Source organism: Ambystoma mexicanum, chromosome 13 (assembly GCF_040938575.1).
Source record: "Ambystoma mexicanum isolate Mex_15411 chromosome 13, UKY_AmexF1_1, whole genome shotgun sequence".
NCBI lineage: Eukaryota > Metazoa > Chordata > Amphibia > Caudata > Ambystomatidae > Ambystoma > Ambystoma mexicanum.
In genome coordinates, this window is record NC_090938.1 from 235,565,209 (window position 1) to 235,591,549 (window position 26,341).

A 26,341-nucleotide genomic window follows, 5' to 3' on the forward strand; every position below is an offset into this window, starting at 1 on the left:
AGACTATAAAGTCTTTGCACCAGATTACACAGAAACCCTCCTCCCAGAGGGGTAATAATTCTTGACGGTCCTTTCGACGCCAAGCCCATGCCGGCCAAAACAACTACGGCACGGGTAACTTCAACACCAGCCAAACATCCGGAAGCCCTACCTACTACTCCCAAAGGGGTCAGAAAGTCGATAGAGGCAGGAGCCCCAATCCCAGAGGAGGCCCAGCTTCTGGTCAGAAATGACCACCAAGTCCAGGTCCCCTCCCATGTCTCCCCGGTCGGGGGGCGATTAAAATCTTTCCTCAAGGCATGGGAGGGGATAACTTCAGCCCAGTGGGTCTTAAAGACGGTCGTCCACGGTTATTGCGTGGAAATTGCTCGACCTCCATAGTTCAGACCGCTGTGATCACGACACCTTTCACCCGACCATCTACAGATCCTGATCCAAGAGGTGGAAGCTCTGCTGGGAAAGGACGCCATAGAAGCTGTCCCGATTCTTCCGGTTAAACGCGGGTATCTATTCAGCGTACGTACTTGTACTCAAAAAGGATCTCACCATGCGTCCTATTCTAGACTTGCGCCCAGCGAACAAGTTAATAAAACCCCAGAAGTTTTGCATGGTAACACTGCAGGAGGCGATCCCGTTGCTGATGCAGGGGGACTTCATGGCAACATTGGATATGAAAGATGCATACTTTCATATTTCAATGTTGCCAGCGCACAGAAAATACCTAAGGTTCATTATTCAGGGCAAACTCTACCAGTTAAAGGTACTCCCCTTCGGCATCGCCTCAGTGCCAGGCCCAGTTTACCCTTACCTCGACGACTGGCTCATCACGGGGACTCGTACGACGCTTGTTTTTCAAACACCCAAAAAACAGGATCTCCTCTTCAGCCTGGGTTTTTCAATCGACGAAAAAAAAATCCAGTTTAGTCCCCAGCCAAGTAAAACAATTTCTGGGAGCGCTAATTCGGACGGAAGACAGTCTTGTCTTTCCCTCCAGGGAGAGGGTTCAGAACATGCTCTCTGATTCCTCTATATGTAGCCAGTCGGGAGGTGACGGTATGCAAAGCCATGCGTTTACTAGGGATGATGGCGTCATGCATATACTTGGTTCCCCACGCGCGGCTGCGCATGCGTCCCATGCAAGAGTGGCTCAACAGCCAGTGGTGTCATGCCAGCGGACAATGGGAAGATCTGTTACTTGTCTTGCCATCCCTCGTTCTCTCTCTGCAGTGGTGGTCAAGAGAAAACCTCTTGAAGGGAAAGACCTTCACCTCCCCTGCAGTGGAAGCCACTCTTACGACAGACGCATTTCTCACGGGGTGGGGGGCTCACCTGCTAGAGCAGACAGCACACGGAGTGTGGCCCCCTCTGGTAGCGTCCAATCATATAAACCTACTGGAGCTACTAGCGGTGTTCAAAGCATTGAAAGCCTTTCAGAAGCAACTGCAAGGGAAAACAGTGCTGGTCCTAACCGACAGCACTACAGCAATGTATTACCTTAAACAGGGGGGCACTCACTCTCCAGGGTTATCCAAGCTGTCCCAGAACATCTGGATATGGGCTCTCAAACACCAGATGTTTTTGTTCCAACATGTTCCAGGGGCAATCAATCTTCTGGCAGATGTGCTCAGCAGAGATTTTCCTCTGCCAGAAGAATACGAATGTCGGCTGCACGGAGACATTGTGTCCAACGTCTTCGCAGAATGGGGTTTCCCAGAGATCGACCTGTTTGTTACTCAGGAGAACGCCCAATGCCAAGACTACGCCTCCAAGTACCCCCAGAACCAATCCAAGGGGAACGGTCTCTGGATAACTTGGTTGGGGAGATTTGTCTACGCCCCCACCCCCCGACTCCCCTTCTCAACAAGATAGTGCACAAGATGCACCAGGAACCAGTCACCATGATACTGGTGGCCCCCATGTGGGCCTGCCAACCCTGGTTCGCTCATCTGATGGAGATGTCCCTCTCCCCACAAGCCAAACTGCCCTGCCCGTACAACATGTCGTTGTCTCAGGACAGGGCGGGGGGGACCCTACACCCATGCCCACCAACTCTGAACTTAGCAGTCTGGCTCCTGAGAGCATAGAGCTTGGACACCTGCAACTCCCTCAGAGATGCATGGACATACTGAGAAAGCCTAATGCATGTTATTGCTATGCCAGCAAATGGAAACGGTTTGTCTTCTAGTGCAATTCCAAGGGAGTCAATCCCATCGATTGCTCACCCTCACACATTGTGTTGTATCTAACCCACCTTTTGAACTCTGAGTTAGTCTTCAATTCACTAAAAGTTCATCTGGCTGCGCTGTCAGCCTACACCACATCACAACAAAAGCTTTGTGGTGTAAGATACCAGTAATTAAAGCCTTTATGGAAGTGGTTAAGAGGATTTATCCTCCCATCTCTCAACCAGCCCCTGGGTGGGATGTGAATGTGGTTTTGACCTGGCTCATGGGAGCTCCCTTTGAGCCTATGCATAATGCAAGTCTGAAAGATCTGACTTATAAAACAGCCTTCCTAGTGGCTATCACATCTATCAGAAGGGTTAGCGAACTACATGGTCTTTCTGTTTTAGACCTCTTTGTTACAGTCCACAAAGATCAGGTAGTTCTGCGCACACATCCCAGGTTTACACCGAAATTTATTTCGAAATTCCATGTGAACCAGTCAATCGAACTACCCACGTTCTTCCAGAAACCTACAGACATGGCAGAAGGAAGCCTTCACACTAGATGTGCGCAGGGCAGTCATGTTATTCATGGAATGAACTAAAGCACTAAGGAAAACCAAACAATTCTTTGTTTCAGTGGCAGCTGATAGAGAAGGGGATCCTGTCTCTAAATCAGCAATCTCAAGGTGGATTGTCAAATGCATCACACTATGTTGCAATCTTGTGGAGAGAGGACTGCCTTTCTAGCCTAGAGCGCACTCTACTCGAGGCACTGGGGCGTCCATAGCATTCATTGCAAATGTTCCCCTAGAGTCCATTTGCAAAGCGGCAACCTGGAGTTCTGTACACACCTTTACAAAACACTATTGCCTAGACACTCATTCTAGGTCTGATTCTCAGGTGGGACAAGCAGTACTAAGACACCCTTTCTCTACTGTTCCTTCTCACAACTCACCTCCAACTCCGGGTACTGTTCGCTAGTCTATGCACAGCATGTGATTCTAAGCAGATTAACAAGCATCAGAAAACATGCATTACTTACTGTAAAAGCATTTCTGATGATTGTATCTGTTTAGATTCACATGCGCCCTCCCTGCCTCCCCGCTCAGGGTGGAAGGAACCTAGACTTCTTACTACTTTCTCTCTTATGTACTCACTCACTATAGCCTTGGGCTCCCTCATGGCAGAGGGACCTTGGCGCGTGAGGGAATTTGGGTACTGCAGACGTCACGTTAGGGATAGTGTTACAGACACGCCTATGCTGACGTCTCCTTTCGGTCCCCGAAAGACGAGATGCAATACTCCGCGGTTACCACTGGATGTCGAACCATATGCACAGCATGTGAATCTAAGCAGATACAATCATCAAATGCTTTTATGGTAAGTAATGCATGTCATCTGTTCCAGAAAAGCTCTGTAGTGGGACAACCATTCAGAGGGCAATATTTGGCAAGCATTGTCCTGTGAGCTGCCAAGAAAACTGCTGGCCACTAGATTCCTAAATCCTTTGACCTTTTTATTCCTAATTGAGTCGTCCAGGCGCTGCCATTGGGTCTCGATAACAGCGTTTTTCTTTGCCTTCAGGAGTTTTTTTTTAATTTTTATAGTCCTGCTTAAGAATATACAAAAACCCCACTGTTGGACTTATTCTTGGTGACGGACCACAGATCAAATTTTGCTCTGAGGCATTCACTGTCGAACCAAGAGGTGCCATTCCACACACCTGGGTGACAGCCAGGAAAGTGGGTTCCCGAACGCACGCACAATTCCACAGCAGAGGCACTTAGTCCCTTGTATGCTGTTATAACACCACCGTGTCCTTTGAAAAGGCCTAGCCAAAAAGGTTCAGCCTTTTGGTCTCCAAAGCTTCTAGCACACTTACTAGTTTGTCCTTAGATAGCTTCATTACAGACGGTACTGCAACTACTTCAGAATTCTCAAGAGATCGGATAGGAGTTTCTCCGGTCCATATTCCAAAGAAGAATTAAAGGGTTGTGGTCACTTTCAGGACGTTTGTTTACCTTGAAGTCTGCCACCCTCTGAAAGGAGTAACAATCCAACAGTCGATCGGAGAAGCTCTGGTGCCAGAACTAAAATTAGTTTTCGGGGTATCATCGCCAGTGCATCTTCACCTTGACGAGAGGTAGAGTGCAAAAAATAATCTAGTAGGTGGCCATAGATGTCCCCCACAGGCAAAAGCTAATTTTTCTTTGGGATGCCACAAGCCTCTTCCCAAAAACGCCCATCTGGATCATATTCTGTGGTATTCCGTAATTTAGCATTGAAGTCACCCATGATGATTACACTGGAGTCGCTAGCGGCTCTAAGCAGGTCCGCTAACCAACCATTGGATGTTAAGATATTCTTTAAATCCTCCTTAGGATGCAAGTAAATATTACGAATCAGGAGCCTGTAGGCAGCCTTACTACAAGAGGAAGTGGATATCACTAAAACACGATCAGAGATGCAGATCTGTACAAGAATCCAATTTAGAGACCTCTGGTCTAATGTCGCCAGGACTTTGCGAGGCCTACCAAACCCATCCGGAGTAGCCGCAGATATGGTTACCCATTATTCAGGGAATATTTTAACAAGTTGAGTCGTCTATTAGCTAAGTCTCTTGCATGCATGTCATGATTTTTTTTAACCAGTTTAGCCAGTCTGGATCGCCTAGTTTACTACGGACCCTAGCTGCGTAACAACTTAGCAATTTCACTGCGGTAATGGGCGAAACAGGCAAGATGGTCTCAGGCCTGCTGTTATGACTTAGAAAACATTTCATGCCAGGGATGTCTGAAGTGGTACATATCGAATGATATTCAGTTAAAGCGACTTTATAGGTGCACCTTGCTTGACAAAAGCATAGGCCTTCTCTTGCGCTGGTTTTGATAAGTTAAAATGTAATGAGGGTAACTGGGCCAGTCTCTCTTCCAACGCTTCGCTAGTCGGATCGATAATGAAATCATTAGGGTCTACTTTTTGTTTCTGTATGCAATTTTGGATTTTTCAAACTGTCTGCGGGCTCTATCCAATCACAAGGGATGAGCCATGCATCGTGACGATGACATATACTCAACAAAAAATACGAACATTTCAACATTGACAATTCCATCATACCCGTCTCATCCTCTGTAAAAACTTTAGGAGTCTACCTAGACTCCTCTTTCTCCATGAACCGCCAAGTCAGCGCCATCTCTTCCGCTGCTGCCCACACCACCAAACTCATCAACGCCATAAAACCATTCCTAACCAGTCAACACTGCCTCGCCATCACTAGAGCTACTATCTGAGCAAAACTTGACTATTGTAATGCCCCCCTGGCAGGAATGTCAACCAAAAACATCAATAAGTTACAAACAGCTCAAAACAATGCGCTCTGATCGGCCCTCAATATCCCTAGAAGTGCCCACATCTCCCAGGCAAGACAGGCCAGTGGCTCCCTGAAAAGGAAAGAGTGGATTAAAAAATTCTCACTCACACACAAATGCCTGTCACTCCGTGCCCACATACCTATCTGAAACCATCACCAGAGCCACTTCCACATGACCAATAAGAACTCAAAACACCAACCAACTCCGCATTCCCACGTTGAAAAGAATGAATGCCGGAGGCTTAGGTTTCCCTTCCATAGCCCCCAGGCTTTGGAATACACTTCCTCACTCACTGAGACCTGAAACGTCCCTCACCGCCTTCAGCAAAACTCAGAAAACCACCCTCTTCAAGTAACCTCTGTTATGTATGCTTTGAAATGCACTTTGTCTGTAACTAAGCACATGTACCTATGTTATCAAGTAACCTCTGTTATGAATGCTATGGAATGTACTCTTTTGACCTGTAACAAAGCACATGTACCTATGCTACTTACCTGTAACTAAGCTGCTCCCAATTGTAACCAGCAAGCCTTCATGTAACAGCGCCACTTTGCCCACGGGCTGTTGTGCGCTATATAAGTACTAATCAATAATCTATGGCATTTTACGTCTTCATAGACCTCAATCCCTCTGTTTGACATCGCCTCACAACAGTTTCAAATACAAGAGCAAAAGAATGACTTAGAAAAACAACAAACATTACAACCCTTGCAAAACATAGTCCGATAAAATACGAATGTTTGAAACCATTTAACAGAGATGCCATTAACACCCATGACGTCAGCCGGAGCTTTAAGACTCTCTTTATGAGAATTCTTATTCCCATGTGAGACCCTTAAAACACAGGATTAAATTGTTTTCCCTCCAACCCACATGGGGATCTTCTCCCAGAATGGTCATTTTTGCGACATAATTGTTCAATGTCTTTGTTGGGATGACATCGCCTGTGTTTGCTGGCATAAGCACAGTGGTTGCAGAAACCACATAGACGCCAACGTTGGGGGCTTTCAACCCACCTGTTCGAGAATGAGAATCAGCGTGTTAATCACAGGCTAAGTCTTGGTGCTATTGATACTGTGACATGGTCACTTTGAGCAGCCTGGACTATCCCTGCACCACCTATCACTAGGGTATTTTCCGAGCATACCCGCTCGTAGGTTGACTTAATTGAGTAGCTTGACCCCTTATTGTTCTCCAGACAAGTCACGTCTACCTTAAGCACCACAACTCAGTACCACTTTAATGATGGGATAATTGACTGCCTGCATTCCTTTGGGAGACTAACTGTTCTTATAACGTATCAGTCTGTTATGATCCAACTCTAACCCTTCCTTCCTTAAATAACTCAATATTGCAAAGGTGATACTATATAAATGCTATACTGACTTCAACTGACGTCACCTCTGGGTGCTGGAACATTTGTAACATGAATATATACTGATACCCTAATCACTGAAGGACTGCTTGAAATTAGCAACGTTTACCTGCCTACAGCATTTTAACTTTGTTCAGGCACTGCAAGCTCTGAAAGCTCTTGCTGCTTTGCGCTCGCTTCCTGGAGGAGGCGGACCCAGTGGCAGTCAACTGACGGATCACGTGACCTTCAGCTCCCATTTACGGTTGACACAACCACCCGTTAACAGGTTGTGTTATCCACAAAGTTCTAAAGAGGAAATCTGTGACTGCTTCAGCTAAGTGGCCCAAGAGAGGGCTGGTCAGTACACAGTGGTCCAGGGACACTGCTGAAGGCTGAGGTGGCACGGATCCTCGAGCAGGGGTTGGGACAGGTTGTTTCCACCTGTACAGGGGATCGAAACTTTGACAAGGGCCTTCTGGAGATCCGAATAGGACAGGACTTCACTGAGAGCTGGCATTTGGTTGAAGGGAATGCTGGTCCGCTTCAACCGTCGTCTTCTGGTCTTCGTAGGGGTCTTTGCTCCAATGATCTGTCAAATGGCTGGAGGAGACTTCCTTTTATCCAGTATTTGGACTGGAGTCGCCCCCAGGTCCATTAATAGTACGGATCTGCCAGGTGGTGCACAATCATAGACCGCCTCTGGCCAACACATCTGTTCAGCAACAGACACACTCTGGTTTGGATGTGGACTGGCTCCAGACAGACCCATCCCCCCACATCCAGCCACAAAACAGATTGCCACTTTATCTGTGAGCTCTGTAAAATGCTTTCCATACATGGCAATTACGGACCCAAGGTGACAGGAAGAAGGCCAATGCAGAAGATGGCTGCAAGAGGCACCGATTTTGCGGTGCAGCACTTTGACATGCTGTAAAATGCAGAAGTTAAGTCGGAAACACAGTAAGAAAAATAGCTGCTGCTAACAGCCCATCGTGGACACATTGTAATTACAAAGTTATGAAAGAAAATGTTCCAAGGATGCAAAGTATTCTAACAGCACTTCACTGTAAAGTGATGTGTGCAGCTTTAAAATGAAATTACAAGAATTCCACTAAGGGAAATAGGGTCTCCTAGTACTGATGGTCTAAGATTGATCCGTTTTCCCATTAAAGGCAGCAAACGGCAAAGGGAGTAGTTGAAGGCTTTGCTTTAATCCAAGTAAGGTCGGGAAGCAGGCAATAGCAAAATATAGGGAGTCCCGTAGACGTCTATGGGAGGAAAGCCGCAAAAACGAAATCTTTAATAACAATCCACAAAAATTGCGTTAATAGTTGAGATAGATTTCTATAATCTGGCATAGTGGACAGATTTTAGGACGTCACTCTTGTTGGAATGAACAGGGAGCTCTGAGAGGTTAGTCAAAACCCAGTCAAGGTAGGTTGATGAGGAGTCCAGGATAGATCTCAGGAGAGTGTGAATGGAGTGAAGGGCCTTCAATGAGTCCTCCCAATATAATAAACAGTAATTCAATTCAGACCATCTGTTAAGTTGTGTATTTGGTTCTTTATAACACGCTGAAAAATGCAACTTGCAGGTAGTCATGTCACGCTGTTCTCTTTAATGCAAATATATACAATCACCAGTATGTTCACTAAATATGCTTCATCAAACAATTCAGGTAATACAGATGCAGTAGGAACCAGTCACAAATACAATATTCTAACTTTAGAAGTCCAAAGATGAATGGACTTGCAGGTAGCCACAGGACTGTGCCCAAAGCCACAGGGTCCAACACAATGTTTCTCACAGGTACAATTTCTCTTTAAAAAGGATGCAAGGGGCTAGTGGTGGTGGTTCGTTTCAAACTAATTAAGTTCTACAACAGTTCTCTCCTTTCTTCTAGAACCAAGGCTAAACCTGGGACAGGATACCTGAGCCAGGTTCGAAGACAAAAGGCGTGTGGGGTAGATGCAGGAGACAAAGAGATTTGTTCCCAATGTTGTCTTATAAGGACAGAGGAGGACAGGCATACTGATGCTTGCTTACCCACCTGACTCTGATTTTCCCAGATGTGGTTTTTGATTGTCTGCAGGCTTGGTCTTCTGCCCTTAGTTCCGGTGAGAGGTGCCCAGGAGTTGCGGATTCGAGGATTCTTCCGGTCGGGTGCAACTGAAAGATGCAACCCCTGTCGGCAAAGAAATGCAGAATCCAACAATGCAGACCTCCTTGGATGGAGGGAGGCCGAGATCGGGCAGAGGAGCAGGGCCAGACACTGGAGTGGATGCTGGGCCACTTCCGGAGTAGTCTTCGGGTCATCAACGGTCTGCTCTTCAAGGGATTCTTAGCTCGAACTAGAACAGCTGCAGAAGTCCTCCTCTTATTCAAAGTCCGAGCTGGAAGCAAGTACAAGACCACCAATGGTAAGGATCTGCACCATTCAAACAGCCAGTAGTTGTCCAGTCACATCCGCCCCAGTAGCAGACTTTCTGGCACCAGTGATGTGGACTGGGACGAGACAGTCTCAGCCGCCTTCTTCAGCCACACACAGGCTCACTAGCATGCGAAAGCAACAGTTTTACCTGGCAAGTGCATGACCTTATTAGGACTTTCCTGACCTGAGAAAGCAGAAAGAAGTCCAAACTCCAATATGGGCAAAGAACAAGACATTTTTTTTTGTGCACATCCATTTTAGGGCACATCCTCTAGCAGTGCTGACGCGAGGAACGCTGTTTGCTGTGTATGAAGGGATTATCCCGTGACTTTTGTCTTGAATTAATTATGAATATGGATATGATTTAATTGCCCAGATCTTTTTGTTTTGATAAAGGCCCTTGAGCAGTGCTGACGCGAGGAACGCTGTTTGCTGTGTATGAAGGGATTATCCTGTGACTTTTGTCTTGAATTAATTATGAATATGGATATGATTTAATTGCCCAGATCTTTTTGTTTTGATAAAGGCCCTTGAGAGGCCGAAACATGTGTTAACAATCAATGGGCACAACAAGTTAACCAAATTTATGTTTTGTTTGAATTACTCAAAGAAATCATTTTGAAACCAAATTGGGTTTTGTGTGAAGCAGTTTTTTCAGTAACCAGGAGGCAGGGGTATTGATTCCTCCACAAATTACCACACCAACACAACATTTCCCAATGGTGTTTTATTTTGGTCGCGAACAAAAGTTGTACCCTGAACAAACCCCGTAAAACGCTTTGTCTGATCAAAAAAGAGCAATAAATGAAATGGGGTCCCATAAACTATGGAGGCAAGGTAAATTGTATATTTGTATACTTTTCTGGAACTCCATTGCTTGATTGTGTTTTAACGGTATTTACACACCACCAGTCCCTGATCTTCAGAGTCTGCCTACTGCCTAGCCTACACTACCTTAAACATTTTGGTAAGACCAAATGTGTAAAACTCTTGCTCATCATCTAGGTTGGGCTCTCTGAACCCTCCCCAAGGCTGAGCATCCCTACCAACAGAGGTCCATTTAATGCAAAGTGGTGCTTTCTGGTGGGGGGAGGTGCCGTCCATTTGGTTCAAAATATTGCTTATGGGGACGGGGTGCTTTCTAGTTCCAATTGTTCATTCCTGGTAAAAAACTGATGCTGTGTATTGGTCAAAGGTCAGTTGCATGGTCAGGAACTGGGAAAAGATATCAACTCTCAGGATGAAGCTGCCAACTGATTGTTAATCCACAAGCATCCCTAACCTAACTCTTTGGTACCGATATAGACTAAATGTGGGAGCAGAAATGTTGTGAACTTTTGTAAGTTTCTTTTACAGTGGCTTGTTTTGTTAACTGCTCTACCCAATCTGTAATTCATAACCTTTGTAAATGTTATAGGGAACTTCCCTGACACTTGATTCCCTTAAACCCCTGTATTAAAAAAAAAATATGCAATTACTCTAGGTATACCGGGTTATTAAATAATTACGTCTGAGCTCAGTATTTTCCTTAACAATTTAACTTATGTGCGAACAGAAGTAAACTACACAGAGGATGTGGAGGATCCAGTGGATTCAGATGGTAAGTGTCCTTATCTTTTGATCTCCATGACGGGCATGTTGTATGAAAAGCCTTGCTCTGGTTGAATCCCAGCCACAGGAAGGCTTGTCTCCTTTATGATCAGGACTTTATTACTACTATGATGTTCCATTTTCTGTTGCTCTTAAATGACTTGATATGTTACTTTTCTTTTGGCTACATTTCACTACACATCTATTGCAAAGGCATTGTTGATTTATATGATAATGAAGAAAACTGTGCACTCAGTTTATGGGCCTTCTTCAATCCAATTCAGGAAAAATGCTTCTAGGTCCTCCATTCATGTCCTGTTTTCTATATACTGGCATGACCATGACTATGGTGGCTTTTGCCCACCTGAAGGATTTCTGAATAATGACGTCATAACTTGTGTTGTCTTAAACCTGACTGTTGGTGACCTAACTATTACAAAGTATATTCCTTCATGCTAACCTGCATCCACATGCTGTTGAAATCTAAAAACACTTTGGGTGTCACATTACTTTTGGGAATGGTATCCCAAAGTGTGTCAAACGTATTATCAAGTGGTCGTGCATAGCCATTTTGGTTGGTTTGTGTGTAGCCCTCCAAGAGAAAGGGGAGGGGTGATTTGTTAGTGGTTTAGAGGGTAAGGCGGGCTTGAATACTGTGGCTGTGTTCTTGCTGGAAGCACCAGAGTCTTGTGTGCAAGTATAAAGCTGCAGGACTGAGAGACCACGTTAGCTGTTATCATTCGGGCGATGGCAGGATGTGGGGGTTACTGGGGTGAGACTTGAGAACTAGGAAAGTGGGAGCGTTGGTGTTGCTTTGTTAGGGTTGTATGCTTATCGGCAGCTCTCCACCATGTAGTCTACGGTGGTAAGAAATTGAGGTTGTGAACAAGTTAATGTATGTAATGAGGGGTATAATTGGATTCCACATTGACTATGATCTGATGAATGATTTTAGATTAACCTTCTGAGGTTATCTCGGTATGTAAACATGTTTTATTAAAGACTTTTGATCACCTGCTGGCACTTCTCACTTCTCCAAGATCTGATTTAGCTACTCTGCCAATTTCCTTCTAAAATATACTTTTTGCCTCAGTGGATGCTTCTGTTGGCATGGGCATTTTCTTGGATATCCGCGGTGGATGTAAACATTACTGGAGTAAGGACAATTTTGCATCCTGTGGCATGCTGGAGTAAGCCGTAGGATAAAGGGGTGGCATGTTCACAACAATCTTTATTTAAATAATAATGAACAAGGCCTATCTTCCCCCATCTCCAAAAAGTTTTCCCTACCTAACTAAAGAAGAACTGGGGTGCTCGCCATCAGTGCGGTTGTCAAAACTGTGTCCGTCCTCTGTCCAAACTAACCTACTATAGCTCTACCACTAACAAAAGACATTAACATAAATGGCTCCAGAGCAGAGGAAATACTCTATTCTCCTGGTGTAATGGGATCTGCCCAAGGGGTGCATTTCTATTAGTCTCTAATAGTTCAAGTTCTGAAATTACTACAGGAGAATGACTCCTTCTGGTGCAATAAGATTGGCCTCCAAGCTGCTGTTTAGTAACCTTTTGCCTTCATTTCTGATTCAACAATTTAGGTGAAAGAACCAGGAAAATGACTCCCTTCTCCTGGTTCATTTGGTTCTGTCTTTAGTTAACTTTGGACAGTTTCCTGCAACAGTTTTTATCAACCTTTGCACTTCTTTCCAGTCGTCTCTTAGGGCTTGTTTAAAAGTCAAATACTCCTGTTGTTTCCAACAGTTATTTCTCTTCTGTCTTTCTCCTCCTCTTGTTGGTGAAAACATGGGGCACTGTTCTCGTAGCGTACTGGACTACTTCTGACAATCTGACAAAGGAGATTATCCTTGTGGCACTCTCGAGCCCGAAAGTCTTTTGTGGCATCGCTTAGAAGGTGCATTTATTTAAGTGATGAAATGCGATTTTGAAGGCGATTTTGAGGGCAGTGTCTAAAATCACAAGGTGTAGCCTCCAGGCTTACCTTCGAGCCAGCAATGCTTCGGGCTTCATTGGGCTGAACTTGAATCTAGTACTGAGGCTGGAAGACGAAGGGCTGGACCTCCCTCGCTTCCTGCCTTCACACTCTGGAGCCTCTGCAGGGAGTCCCCTGGACTCTCGCCGTAGATAAAAATCACACACAGGAATTTTCCACCCTGGATGTTGGGGGAAGGAACAAGAAAGGACAAAATGGTGAAAAACCATGACAGGGGCCATTTTGGTAAAATTAACACCCATGGGTGCCTTTACAGGGGCTGTGCAAACAGCATGAGGTAAAGGTGCACCGAATTAATTAAAAGGTTCAATGCTACCAGCCATTAAAGGTAAGTCTGTCCTTCTAGGGGGGCGTGGCTATCTAGCCATGGTGTAGGACGTGCCTTGCTGAGCAGCTCCCGTGGATCCGACACTGATCCGAAAAATTATGCTTGAAAAATGACTTATATGCCTCAGAAATGAAAGCACAGGCGTGCGAACAGGTGCCCTGCAACAACTACAAAAAGCAAGTGAATAGAGTACAGTATCAGGAAGATAATTGACTTTAAAGAATACGGCTGTATGGAAACAAAGTAGCCAAGATGGCGGACAACAAAGGTATCGCAGCTGTGGCAGCGGGAGCAACTGAATAGAGCCGAGCGGCGGAAAGAAAAGGAGGCTGGCCTTTGGGGGTCGCGCAGCGTTCTGTCGTTTACACACTTTGCTTCTGACATGAGCAGCGGTCGCTCACAAGGACATTGAGGCATTGTTTGGGAGTTCGGAGCGGCGTAGCGATCTGGATCACGGATACAGTAGCTGCGTGAATGTAATACTGCGGACTGGCATCTAACGTTCGCGGGGCCCCCTGCCGTTTGCAACTAGCGTTCGCGCAGCTCTCTGCCGTCTGCATATGTACGCTCCTAATATAGTGTTCTGTACAAGTGAGACAGATCACGGGACCGAGCGGTGGAACGATCCACACAGAGGACAGCAGCCGCGTGCAGCGAATAAACAGCAGTGGAACTCCGGGCGCGCATCCAACGTTCCGAGCGGCCGCAGATGTAACAATACATGAAGAGCTGCCGGAAAGAACTTTCGTTACTTTGTATAAACAACGGTGAGAGAGCCATGCTGTGCGAGGAGCCAGCGAGGCTTTCAAGACACATTCTTTGGTCACAGTGGTGTGCAGAAGCCTAAATAAGACACCAACCAGAACGCTGCCCTGCCATTATACTGGAAGAAATAAGTGCTCCACACAACGAAGGGTTACACTGGTGCTAAAAGGGCATTTGAAGCCGGCTGATGGAGTGCTCTATTTTGCTGGGGGACATGTGTCCATAGATCTAATCTGATGTGGCCACCCCTATGAGTAGATGGGACTTACGCAGTGAAGTTGGAAACGCTGCTGTGCAAATATAAGCATTGGGGGACACTGGCATTATAGTAACTGGAGTGAGCGTGACTCCAACTTATCCTGGACAGTTGCTGGATGACGGCATAAGAAGCAAGCAAACAAGCTGAATGCCGACGCTGCATAAAGGCTCTCGCTAAGGTGAATACGTAACACCAAACGCCACAGAAACCCGAGGTACAGTGGTAGTGGAGAGGAGGGTGCACCCAATGGCCCTCAGGAACAAGCGAATGGGGTATTGACTACGATAGTCAGAGAAGGTACGTGGGAGGACACAGCCCACTCGAAACGTAACACAGCACACGCTACCACATACTGCAGCCCCCTGTGGACGACTCTCCCGAACTGACCTGGTGGCATCACAGCAACACCGGAAAATAGAACTTGCACGATACGGAGGGGCTGGAACTGGATACGCAGGCAGGGTTGCATGATGTCGGTGAAAGGATCTAGGGCCAAGAGTAAGCAACCCACAATGGATGCCTTTGCCAAGACGCAGCAGACTCCTACTGCTCCGGCACAAAGCGCAGCAGCGCCTTCCGTGGATGGTACCCCTGAAGGAGAAAACCACCTGGTCCTAGCAGCTAAAAAAGAGCTGAGAGCCACGTGGGGGACAGCAATGGCGGACCTACGGACGGCCTTGGAGAACAAAATAGATGCAGTGGGAATAGAAGTCACCCTGCTGCGACAGGACGTCAGAGCGCTGGCAGAAAGAACAAGTGATCTAGAGAGTGCGGTGAAAACCAACACAGATACCAGCACAAATCATGCGAAGGAGGTCCACATACTAAAACAGCAGTTGGCTAATCTTGAGAACCGAGCAGAAGCGTAAGGGCAAGACGAAGCATCCGGGTGGACGGCCTGCCGGAGGGAGAAGGCGGCCAGGACCCCACGGACTATGTGGAAAATATGATCCTGCAAGACATGGGGGCAGACAAGCTCTCAAGGGTTTACTGTTGAACGGCCACATCGGGCCCTGATGAGGAAACCACGGGCCGGGCCCCTCCTCGGGTGATAATTGCGAAGATCCTGAACTATAAAGATAGAGAGAAGATCTTGGTGGAACGATAGAAAGGGCATCTACCAACATCATGGCGTATCCTGACTACACTATGTTTGTGCAGAGACAGCGATACAGCTACCTGGTGGTCAAGAGGAGACTGCACACCTTTGGGATCAAGTACATGCTTTTGTACCCTGCGAAGCTAAAAGTCTTGCATAAAAGTAGAGCGTTTTTTTTTATACCCCAGAGGAAGCAGCGGCATGGCTGGACTTGTAGGGCTGTCCGGAGCGAGATGAGGAGCAGGATCATGAGGAGCATAAGTGAGGAGGATGTACGTTGATTACTAAGGGGATAAGTGGGGGAGGGTCGTGGGGGGGTGCCAGTAAGAGACTGTGGAACATTTGAATTGTATTATGACACTCTTGGACTCACTGACCCTGTTGGACTGGAATATAGAAAATAAAATGCACAAGTGAACTGGGTAGCATTAGGCGTAGTGAACTTGAAGTAAACAGGAGCAGCAGGCCCTGCTGAGCCGCGAGTACAGGCTATTGCCAGAAAAGGCTAGATGCGGGGGTGTCTGAGATCCAGGGATGGAGCTGGGCAACAGTTAGGGAGGGTGTTGCTGGGACAGGGTAGGGAGGTGGGAGGGAGGATCGGCTGGGATGTTTGTTGTGTTTTTAGTTAAGGGAAGTTTAAGTAGGGAAACAAGCCTATATAGACGGGTAATGCAATTGGATCTGGACTGCATAGGTGAAGGGAGGAGTGGGACTCTAACAAGTCATGGGGGATCTTATTACTTGAAATGTCAGGGGGCTCAATAGCTACTTAGAGGAATAAGGTTATGCTATACCTACGTAGACAGAAGATAGACATAGCCTTGCTGCAAGAGACGCACCGGACGCAAGATAAGATGGAGATGATCGGGAAGAAATGGAAGGGGACTGTGGTGGGTTCATCATATTCGGCTTATGCTAGGGGAGTGATTATCTGGGTGGCGCCACATGTCCCGTTTCAGCTGTTACAAACAATAGTTGAGACGGACGGGAGGATGGTCATAATGAGTGGATTGGTGGAACATGGGGAGATGAGCATTGTAAATACGTATGCCCCGAATCAAAATACAGCGTCGTGTTTTAGAACCCTGTGCAACAAACTTAGCATGTGTGTGGGGAGCGCGTTGATTTGGGGAGGAGACTTTAATTGCGCACTAAACCCTAAGGTGGATAGATCAGATGGGAAAATGGATAGACCTGTCCCAGCCGCTAAAGCGTTGCAGACACTGCTGAATGACTTTCGGTTCGGAGATGTGCAGAGGGCAGGACACCCCTAAGAGAGGCAATATTCGCATTATTCTGCCCCGCAGCAATTATACAAGTTTGGACTATGTCTTTGTCACACTAGAGATAATGACAGAGATTACGCAAGCAGAATATAAAGCGAGGGTGCTCTCAGACCACTCGCCTTTGATCCTCGGATGGCAATATCGACCCCCAAGAGCGAGGATTCCGACATAGCGCCTCAGAGCAGAGGCGCTGAGAGAACCCTTTTTTAGGGAGGATATGAGGGAGGAGATTAACTACTTTGAGACGAATACTGGCAGTGTGGACTCGGCGGGCACGTTGTGGGAAGCCTTTAAGTTTGTGATGAGAGGGGTACCCATAGCAAAATCTAAAGGATTGCAAGGGGGGAATACTGGCTGACCTACGGGAAACAGAGGGAGAATTGGAAAGGGCATTGAGGGGTGAAAATAATACCAAGGAAGACCCTGAACTGATACTCGGGCTGCAGCAGAAATGTGCTGGGCACTGTGAAAGACTGTAACCTTAACTACAAAAAATATATAGAGACAGCATGCGGGAGGGGATAAACCAGGAAGGATCTTGGCATGGCTATATAAGAGTGAAACCCCCAGACCCACGATTGGAACAATAACAAGGGAAGATGGAAGTGTAGTTGATACCCAAGAGGGAGTTAACCAGGAGTTTGCAGACTATTGCAGGCTTCTATATGGAGATGATGGGGAGAGTAATCACACGACAATAGTAGAAACATTGGAGGATATAGGATTGCCGCAGATCAGTGCTAAGGAAAGAGAGGAGCTGAATGCACGATTACTTTAGAAGAGGTGGTGAGACAGTTGCCCACCAGATAAAATATATAAAGGAGAGGTGCTCCCCCCACTGTTAGAAATGTTGAATGAGGCATATGAGCTGGGCAGACTGCCAGAGTCAGTTAGAGAAGCGATTATAATACTGCTTCCCAAACTTAACAAGCCTGGGCATAGCTGCGGTTCATATAGACCCCTATCAGTGTTAAATCAAGACAGCAAAATACTGACGGCCGTTTTGGCAAACAGACTGAGGGTTATTGGCAAATTAATACATCTTGACCAGACGGGCTGTGTCCCGAATAGGAACATATCCAATAATCTCAGACGACTCCATAGAGTTGAGTATGGAAACAAGAACGAAGGTGAACTGGCAATTGTGTCAATGGACGCAATAAAAGCCTTTGACTCGGTCAAATGGCCATGGCTGTTGGCGGCCTTAGCTGGCTATGGGGTGGGGCCAAGATATCTACAGTGGGCGAAAATGTTATATAGTGAACCGCTGGCCAGAGTTAAAACAGGAGCAGTGATATCTGAAAGATGGCAACTCCGCAGGGGTACCAGACAAGGATATGTCCATGGTCCCCTTTGCTCTATATATTGGCCCTGGAACCCCTAGCGATATACTTTAGGCAACAATATGATACAATAGGCATTGCCATGGGAGGGGCACAAGATCTGATCTCCCTATATGCGGAGGACATGTTGTATTTGCGACACCCGGAGGAAAACCTCCAATACATTTTGGAAGTGATGGAAAGATATGCAGGGCTGTCTGGTATAGCGGTGAACCCTCAGAAATCTGGCATGTTCCCATTGGGCGGATATAAAGGGATCCCATTGAAACAGCTACCGTGTTACAGATACCATGGGAGGTTAGCACATTTCGCTATTTAGGGATAGATATATACCACACGGTTGAAGAGGAGCAGAAGTGCAACACAGAGGTAGCCATTAAGAAAATCGAAAATTGCATGAGGTTCTGGGTGAAGCTGCCTTTAGCAATGGTGGGACGTGGGGCAATGTTGAAGATGGTGGTCCTACCTAGGCTCCTGCACTACTTTGGGAATATACCGCACTTGATACCAAAGAAGTTCTTTACTAGATGTGCAGGGATTTCCATTGGTATGGCACACGGAACAGAGTGGCCCTCTGGAAGCTACAGAATTTCTATTAGAGAGGGGGTATAAAACTGCCTAATTATGAAGTCTATTTTATAGCAAGCCAGCTGCAATATGTTGCTAAATGGCTCTCAGAGGAGGTGTCCTCTGAATCCAGGTTGTTTAGCCAAGATTGTGCCCCATTTTATTTAAGAGATTATGTGGCTGCCCAAGGCAGAAATGGAAGGGCGTCCAAAGATGGTACTTGGATGGAAGATGTGGCGGAGGGCATGCCAGATGATGGAGAACCCATCCCGGTGTTCCCCGCAAGTACCACTAGTTGCACTGGCGGGTGGAGAAAAGCAACTAAGGATGATAAGGAACCACTGGGAACCTGTTGGGATAGCAACAATGGGTGATATTTGGCAAGAGGGGACTATAATAGATTTTGAGGTGTTGGGGGAGGAAACCGGGTTACATACGGGCCAGCATATCACTTATTATAGAATGGTGAGGAGAATTAAGAGAACATGGCCCGAAATGGTACTGGAGGAAGAACCAGATGCTACCATAGATATAATATATGACATAGCAGAGGGGGGGGGCATGAGATATCTAGAATATACGAGATGTCTAAAGTAGGAAAGAAGGTAGTACAATTGAAACAAGACTGGGAGACGGAAGTGGGAGTCCTGAAGGGTATCGTAAGAAGGGTTTATAGTGGCCTTTTCGAATTACATAATGTCGAAATGGGGGGGGATCCCCCAACCCCCTTTTTATTTTTTAACCCCTTTTTAATGCACAAAAGCAAAAAAAAAACATGTAAATAAAAAAATGACATCTGGAAAAAAAATTCCGGGCAATTTTTTTTTACATTTTTGTCATTCGAGTTTATGGATTCGACATATTAACTGGATACCCATAAGAATGTGTCGAGGAATGCAAGACTAAAGCAAATGCAACTGTATATTACACATAGGGCGTATACGACACCCCAGAGGATAGCTAGGTTTAAAAATGTAGGACGGCAAGCATGCCCTAAATGTGATGAAGAGAATGCGGGTATGGTGCATATATTTTGGTCATGCCCGGTTATTGAGCGCTTCTGGAGCGCAGTGGCATTCAAACTAGCAGAAAGAGGTATTCAGATTGTGGTTGATACAGTGTGGGCCTGCTTGTTAGGGGGGTTCCCTAGACCACGGAAACTCAAGCATGTGAGCAAACTAAAGGATCTGGCATATGCGCTTGCAAAGAGCTATGGGGTGGAAGCCATGCCACAGACCACGACTAGATGTATGGTGGAAAGATTTGCAGAAATGGGCTGAGGCAGAAACCATGGTATGGCAAGAAGCGAGCAGTGCTGGGGGGGGGAGAGGAGACGGAGACCCTGATGGCCTGGAAATTATTAATAGCAGTTATTTGGGTCAATGCGTGACCCAACGGAACCCATGGAAAGGGCTACCTTGCAGGAACAGAACGTGAGAAGAAGTAGGCTCGAAATGGGGGGTGGGATAAGGGAATCAGTGAACACAATGAAGCGATGTATAATAGAAATGTTACCATATGCACTGCAAGTTTGGTTTGTATTGTTTGTTTGAATAAACTGATAACGTTTTTTAAAAAAGTCTGTCCTTGTAACATAAATGTTACATTTAACATGAGAAAGGGGATCCAAGCACACCACATAAGGTGGAAGTCCTGGTCCCACCTAATAAAATGTAAAGGGATTCAAAGATCCCTTCTACCCTTAGGAACTGTAGTTCTCACAAGGTTAGCCAGAGAATGTTCAAAGGGGAGCCCCTAAGGCAACACAGCCACAATAGGCTGTCCAAGAGGATAACTTTTAAAAGACACTATGAAGAGTCTTAAAAATGACACCCATAAAAATAATAAAAGATTCTGTGAGTGTGGGAAAAGGTTCCCACTCCAAGGTATAAGGAAAAATAATCCACAAGTAAAGCAAAATGTTCTGAGGTTGACACAGGTCAGGAAGATGCATCATTGCTATGAACATTTTACCTAAAATTATGCTGACATATTAGTCCCTCAGTTTAAAAAGGTGTAGGATAGTGCTTTTGAATCTGGTATACTGCCTGTCCCTATGAGGGAGGCGGCCATCACAGTTCTGTGAATGGGCAAAAGGATCCATTGAGATGTGACTCTTTAGTCCCATCTCGTTACTTAATTTAGATGTGAAAAAATTGGGGAAGATATTGGCCATTAGACCATAGAGGGTGGAGTACATGTTGGCTCATTCTGACCAATGCAGATTTATAAGAGGGACGAAACACCACAATTAACTTCCACCATGTAAAGGATCAGGTTCGGGGCTCAAAAGGGGAACTGGCTATGGCGACCTTGGATGCGATGATTGCTTTCGACCTCTAGAGTGGCATTGGCTGTTTGAGTTGCGGAGATCTTTTGGGTTTGGTGATGGGATCTGGGCGAGACAAGGATGTCCGGTATCTTCCATCATATTTTTAATAGCGCTCGAAACGTTAGCGAGATATTTTCAGAGACATGAAAAGAGGCAGGTATAATAGATGGGGGCAGGGGAGAGGCGAGACATTGTCTGCCTACATGTGGATGGTGTGTTAATTAGAAGTTACTCACCGTAGTGACCAAAAGTCCCTTTTCTCCATCCTGCATGGGCGTCCCTCGCAAGGGACGGGAGACTACTTTTTTCAGCAGAAAAAACGTTCCCCTTTAAATTTAGAGGCACGCAGGGTTGCGGCCCAGGGAGCATGCGCTGCCCTGACTCCGCCCTCCGTCACCACAACTCAGTCCCCATAGACGTGTCGCCAATAGATGAACATTGCCTTATGACACCAGTTTTATTAGGGGGGAGGCTGGTGGGACGTGTGGAGGAAAGGGGACGAAGTTATTCACTACTGTGAGTCCTGTCCCCTTTCCACCATACTGCATGGGCGATTGCAACTGAGTGTAGCCCTAGCCCTTAAGCAAACAGGTTTCTAAGAACCGCTTGTCCGAAAGCTGCATCTGATCTAGAGCCGGCGTCCAAACAGTAAGCAGAAAGCCAAAGGGGTGGCCAATGTGGCCGTTCTGCTTATGACCTGCCATGCCGCTGGAAGGCGATGGCAGTTGCCTTGGCTCTGACCGGGTGGGCATGCATGTTGGCCAGTGGTGGCTTATGCTGATCCATGTAGGCTTCTCTGAGAGCAGAGACCATGCACCGGGCTATGGAGACCTTGGATGCCTGATACCCCCCTCTTGAGCCGCCAAAGCTGATGAATAGAGCGTCCGACTTGCAGAAACGTCTGTCGAATTTTAGTGCATCCCCTTAACCTATCGGCAAGCACCAGCAAGCGAAGCTGGCCCAGACGAAGGCAAGCGACAAAGGCTGCTACCTGACTGAGCCTATTGTCATCTTCACTTGGCCCACTGAGGTTGGAGCAGGAGCTCCCTCTCCCCTGAGCTGCTGGAGCAGCCCCATGCAGCCCGAAGCATTGCTGTCTCGAAGGTAAGCCTGGAGAATACACCTTGTGATAGTGTTGAGGGAGAGTACTCCTGATATGTTCTTCTTTCCGCCTCCACCACAACTGAGGTGAGGAAGTTCACTAGCAGTGTAATTTTCACACTTGATACTACGGTCCCAGAGGGAGATTACACCAGAGGCTTTCTTTCCCTTCAATTGCTTATTACAAGTGCTGAGACGAGGGAGATTACACCTGATGTCCATCTTCAGCACCCTTCCCCAATTCCCTACCGGGTCTCCGTTGACTGCCGTTCCTCTTTGTTGGTGGAGCAATGTCGCCGGTTCTTCCTAGGATATCTGTTCGATGCGTTACTAAGGTATGTTCTCTATTCTTCTCTTTCCGCTCCCTGCTGCCGTGATTGGGCTCTGTGGGGTCCCCAGCCAGACAGTATTTGCTCAGTTAAATGGAGCGTCCGGTCCACCTCCTTGAGGTTATGCCACCGTAGATCGGTCTCTAGCTTCCAGTCAGACCTGCTTGATGTTGGCCTGAAAAGGACTCCTGCAATCTGCTGTCAGTGTCCTTAGGAGTGGAGGTTTGTTTCCCAGACATTGCTTCCTGCTTCCATGTTTAAACTTCCTGGGTCTGCCAGGCTGCACTTCTGCTTCACCTTTCATTGTGCCCTTTCTCCGTTTTTATTACATTCGGTTGGTTCCTCCCCAGCAGAGTGTCTCAGTCCTTAGTTTGTGTCCATTGGGTATTCATGCCTCCTTGAAGCCACCTTTTCCCAATACATTCTGTATTTACCAAAGGAGGGGTTTGTATAACTCATTCATCTTCACAGTATTCCTTGAAAATAACTTGAGAGCAGACTGTATGTCGATGTTGGTCTCCTTGATCTTGGTGGTATTAATATTTACAGAATAAAAGGAAGAAGTATTGCCATAACGTACAGTAGTGCTTTCAGATGATTTCTCAGCAAACCTTGTAGATTTCAGACTCAAGGGTAAGAGGGTTGGGGAGTTCCATCACAGAGCGGGAGTCCTTGTCCCCATGAGGGGAGACTCCCTGTGAGGTCTCACTTTCTGCCAGACCTAGGGGGAATGGTGCATAGCTGGCTCACCTCACTGACTTTACAGGGAAGCCCCCCTCACTGCTCCGGGGAGAAATTGTGATCCCATGAATCGTCAGTCCCCAACTTTGTGCTACCCATTCAACAACTGTCGTTTTTTAGAAGTAATACTGGCACAACCATGACGTTTTGGGGAATTCATGATTGATTGTGTTTCATATATTGAGCACTATTACATTTTAGCCCCAATCTTACCTTTGATGCTGCATGTACAGAGGACACGATGCCCATCATACTGGATCAGAGATTTGTGATTCTTTGCCATAGTGAGCTCTGTTGTTCAGGGGAAAGTCACTCAGCGCAGGGTTATTCATATTGACTACAAACTGTAGATTTTGATGTAATCATCCTATTTGTATATTTTCAGGTGAAGTGCTGGGTTTTGAAAACTTGGTCTTCAGTATTTTTGAGTTTGTTCACATACTTCTGGAAAATAACAAGTTTAAAGGCACAGTGAAGAAGGCGTTGCCAGAGCTCATCTACTACATGATTCTCTATATGCAGATCACTGAGGAGCAGGTGAGACTGCGCCATCGAGCATTCAGTGAGTGGGTTGGGGTGTGTGGTTGCAGGTGTTCTGGCTATTGGGACGGGAGGCCTAATGCTTTGATTGAAAAGCAGTGTAGAGGATGGTGAGGTTCAGCTGTGAGGGTGTGTTTCAACAGCTGTGATTTGACAGTCCTGTTTTTAGGGCAGTTTGGTTGGTGTGACTGGCGATGTTTGGGGGAATACGTGGGTATTCTACTTGCATACTGTAGATGTTTGGCAACCTCTTTGGTGTAGGAGCATGTTCTGGGCCTGTGAATGAAGACAGGGATGGGAGTTATATTGGTTTTGTCGATTACAGGAGAGGGGTAAAACTGAACAGAATTCTAGAATTTTAAATGTTATCCTAGTAAAACAAATACGGTATGCAGTGATTATATTGAATACAAAACAACTAATATCAACATAACTAGTTTTGAAAAAAACTACAAATGGGCTTGTGAGAGGTATTAGTGGTTTTAAGGGTGGGGGAAAAGTATTATTGAGTGGCTTTGGGGGGAGACAAACTCCCTACCCCCCGAATTGGTTATTTTAAAATTAGTTATTTTGTATTAGTTATTTTTTAATTTGTTATTATTTCATTAGTTATAATTGCATGTAACCAACAAATACCAGTATTCATGATGAAAGAATTAGGAAATGGACTACAATTCATATAAATTGTAAAGCTTTCGTAAACTGTTTACTGTTAAAAGTATTTTCCATCTTGTTAGATAAAGGTTTGGACTGCAAATCCGCAGCAGTTTGTGGAGGATGAAGATGATGACACATTCTCCTACACTGTGCGCATCGCTGCCCAGGACCTGCTGTTGGTAAGACTACTGCTCAGTTGAAGTTTGTTAACCAACACAGTGAAAGAAGAAATGTTTCTAGTGATTAATGCAGGACACAGCCTCACCCTAAAACTAGGAACATTACAATAAGGCTCCACATTCTTTCCAAATAAGGTTGTGTGTGGAACCAGGAATGAGACAGACACACGGGACTCCTAGGGATTGCTATAAAAGGTAATTCATTATAAAACTGTTTGGAAGTAACTCTAAGGTGCAAAGGTTATTGGTTTGGCCTTGAAAGTGCACACATGTTCAAAGTTCCAAAAGAAAAGGATAACGCCAACAAAAAGGTTCCAAATAAATGGTGTTCACATTTCCAGGGATGTCTCCCTTTCCCAGATTTCTCTCCACCACAAACAATAGTTCAACAAGAATAACTAAGTTCTTTATAGCTGCAAAGGACCGCTCCCTCTCTTGGTATTTGCAATTCACGTCTTAGACTTGCCTTTGCCTGGTATACTCTCCTGCCAGAGCTTTCCTAGTCAGTTCACTAGATTCAGTCCCAAGGGCATGGGTCTACCCTAGGATTCTCTTTACCCACTTAGCTTTGCCTGGCATACTCTCTTGCCACGGTTTTCTCATATAACACAACTCTCTCTCTTAATATGGATGCGTGTCTGCGACTCACATTTCTCAGGCCACAACCTTTTACATGCATTTAACTTTCAAAAGGTTGGACACCCTTCTTTCAACACTCTCTCTTCCAGGGATTCTCACCCTTCCCAGCAGCCTTTCAGCTCTTTCGCCAGTGAGTGGCAATCCTCCTGAAACACCACAGTGTCCCACCTTCCCCAGCTGCGCTCACCGGTTGTGTCTGGCTGCTTCGTTCTTCCTCGCACAGTACCGTGAATGCTGCAGTTTGCCGATTGATCGGGGAAAGCTGTGCCCGTTCTCTTTCTGTCTGGTCACCGAGGTTGACTGGCAACCTCTTGCTCTCAGCCTTGCAACAGCAGAGCACAGCTCTTCTGTACTTTCCTCTCGGGACGCCGCAACCCCTTAGCCTCGGGCAGCAGTTCGCCTGCTCCTCCATTTACTGCACTTTGCCTACTGCCAGGCTCTCCTTGAGCTTCTTTCGATGCTAGCCGCTAGCTCGTGTCCCTTATCTCTCATTACTGCATCAGCTGTGGAGAATTTAAATGTTCCGGCATTGCGTGTCTCCTTCCAATAACTATAGTGCAGTGTGAGCTTCTTTGCTCTAGTGATCTTCATAGCTCCATTCCTTCTCGTCCCAGTATTTCCAAATGATTCATACACATGGGAGTCTTTTTTCCTCCATAACTCTTAAAGGCATCTGTATTTTACTATTGCAGCACACAGTTTCTTATTGGCAGTGTTGCTGGAGACTCTTAGGGTCCTCCTTTGAGATTATTTTCTTTATCCTAGAGTAACTACAGTTCTTAAGGATGGAGATATACAGTATCTCTCCTAAAACATTATAGTCAGAGATTGGCGCACACACCATTTTATGTGGAGCGTCAAAGGGATACCTAGTATCCCCCCTTCTCTCTGTTCCTGTGACTTTTTAGTCACATAGACAAACTAAGTTATGGCTGGTGTGCAGTGCCCTACCTACTACTGTGTGATTTGTCTACCGCAGGCTATGTTCATAGCCTTGGTAGTGCACAGTAGGGGCACACAAGTACTAAATTGGTGCCTTCCTTCTTTTTTCGCCATTACTAGCGTGGTTGTTCTTTGTCAGCCCTTGTACCATTCTGGGAGGGGGAGACCTGTGTGTGTATGTTTTACCTTTGGCGGAAACCCGCTCCCACTGGGGGTTCTGGCTGTCCTGATTGCACAGCCAAACACCAGTTTCTGTAAACTGCTGTGGAAGATTGCAGAGGATTGAGTACTAGAACTGTATAAAAGG

The 26,341-nt window shown here is 46.1% G+C and overlaps 1 protein-coding gene across 1 annotated transcript in view; it reads left to right on the top strand.

Moving 5' to 3' along the window:
- The window catches only part of IPO9 (importin 9), a 904,513-nt gene that overhangs the window by 371,034 nt on the left and 507,138 nt on the right, over window positions 1-26,341 (top strand). Inside the window, exons 9-11 of the mRNA XM_069633697.1 lie at window positions 10,868-10,926; window positions 23,463-23,614; window positions 24,355-24,453. Of these exons, the coding sequence (XP_069489798.1) occupies window positions 10,868-10,926; window positions 23,463-23,614; window positions 24,355-24,453 (310 nt within the window). The remainder of the gene's footprint in view (window positions 1-10,867; window positions 10,927-23,462; window positions 23,615-24,354; window positions 24,454-26,341) is intronic.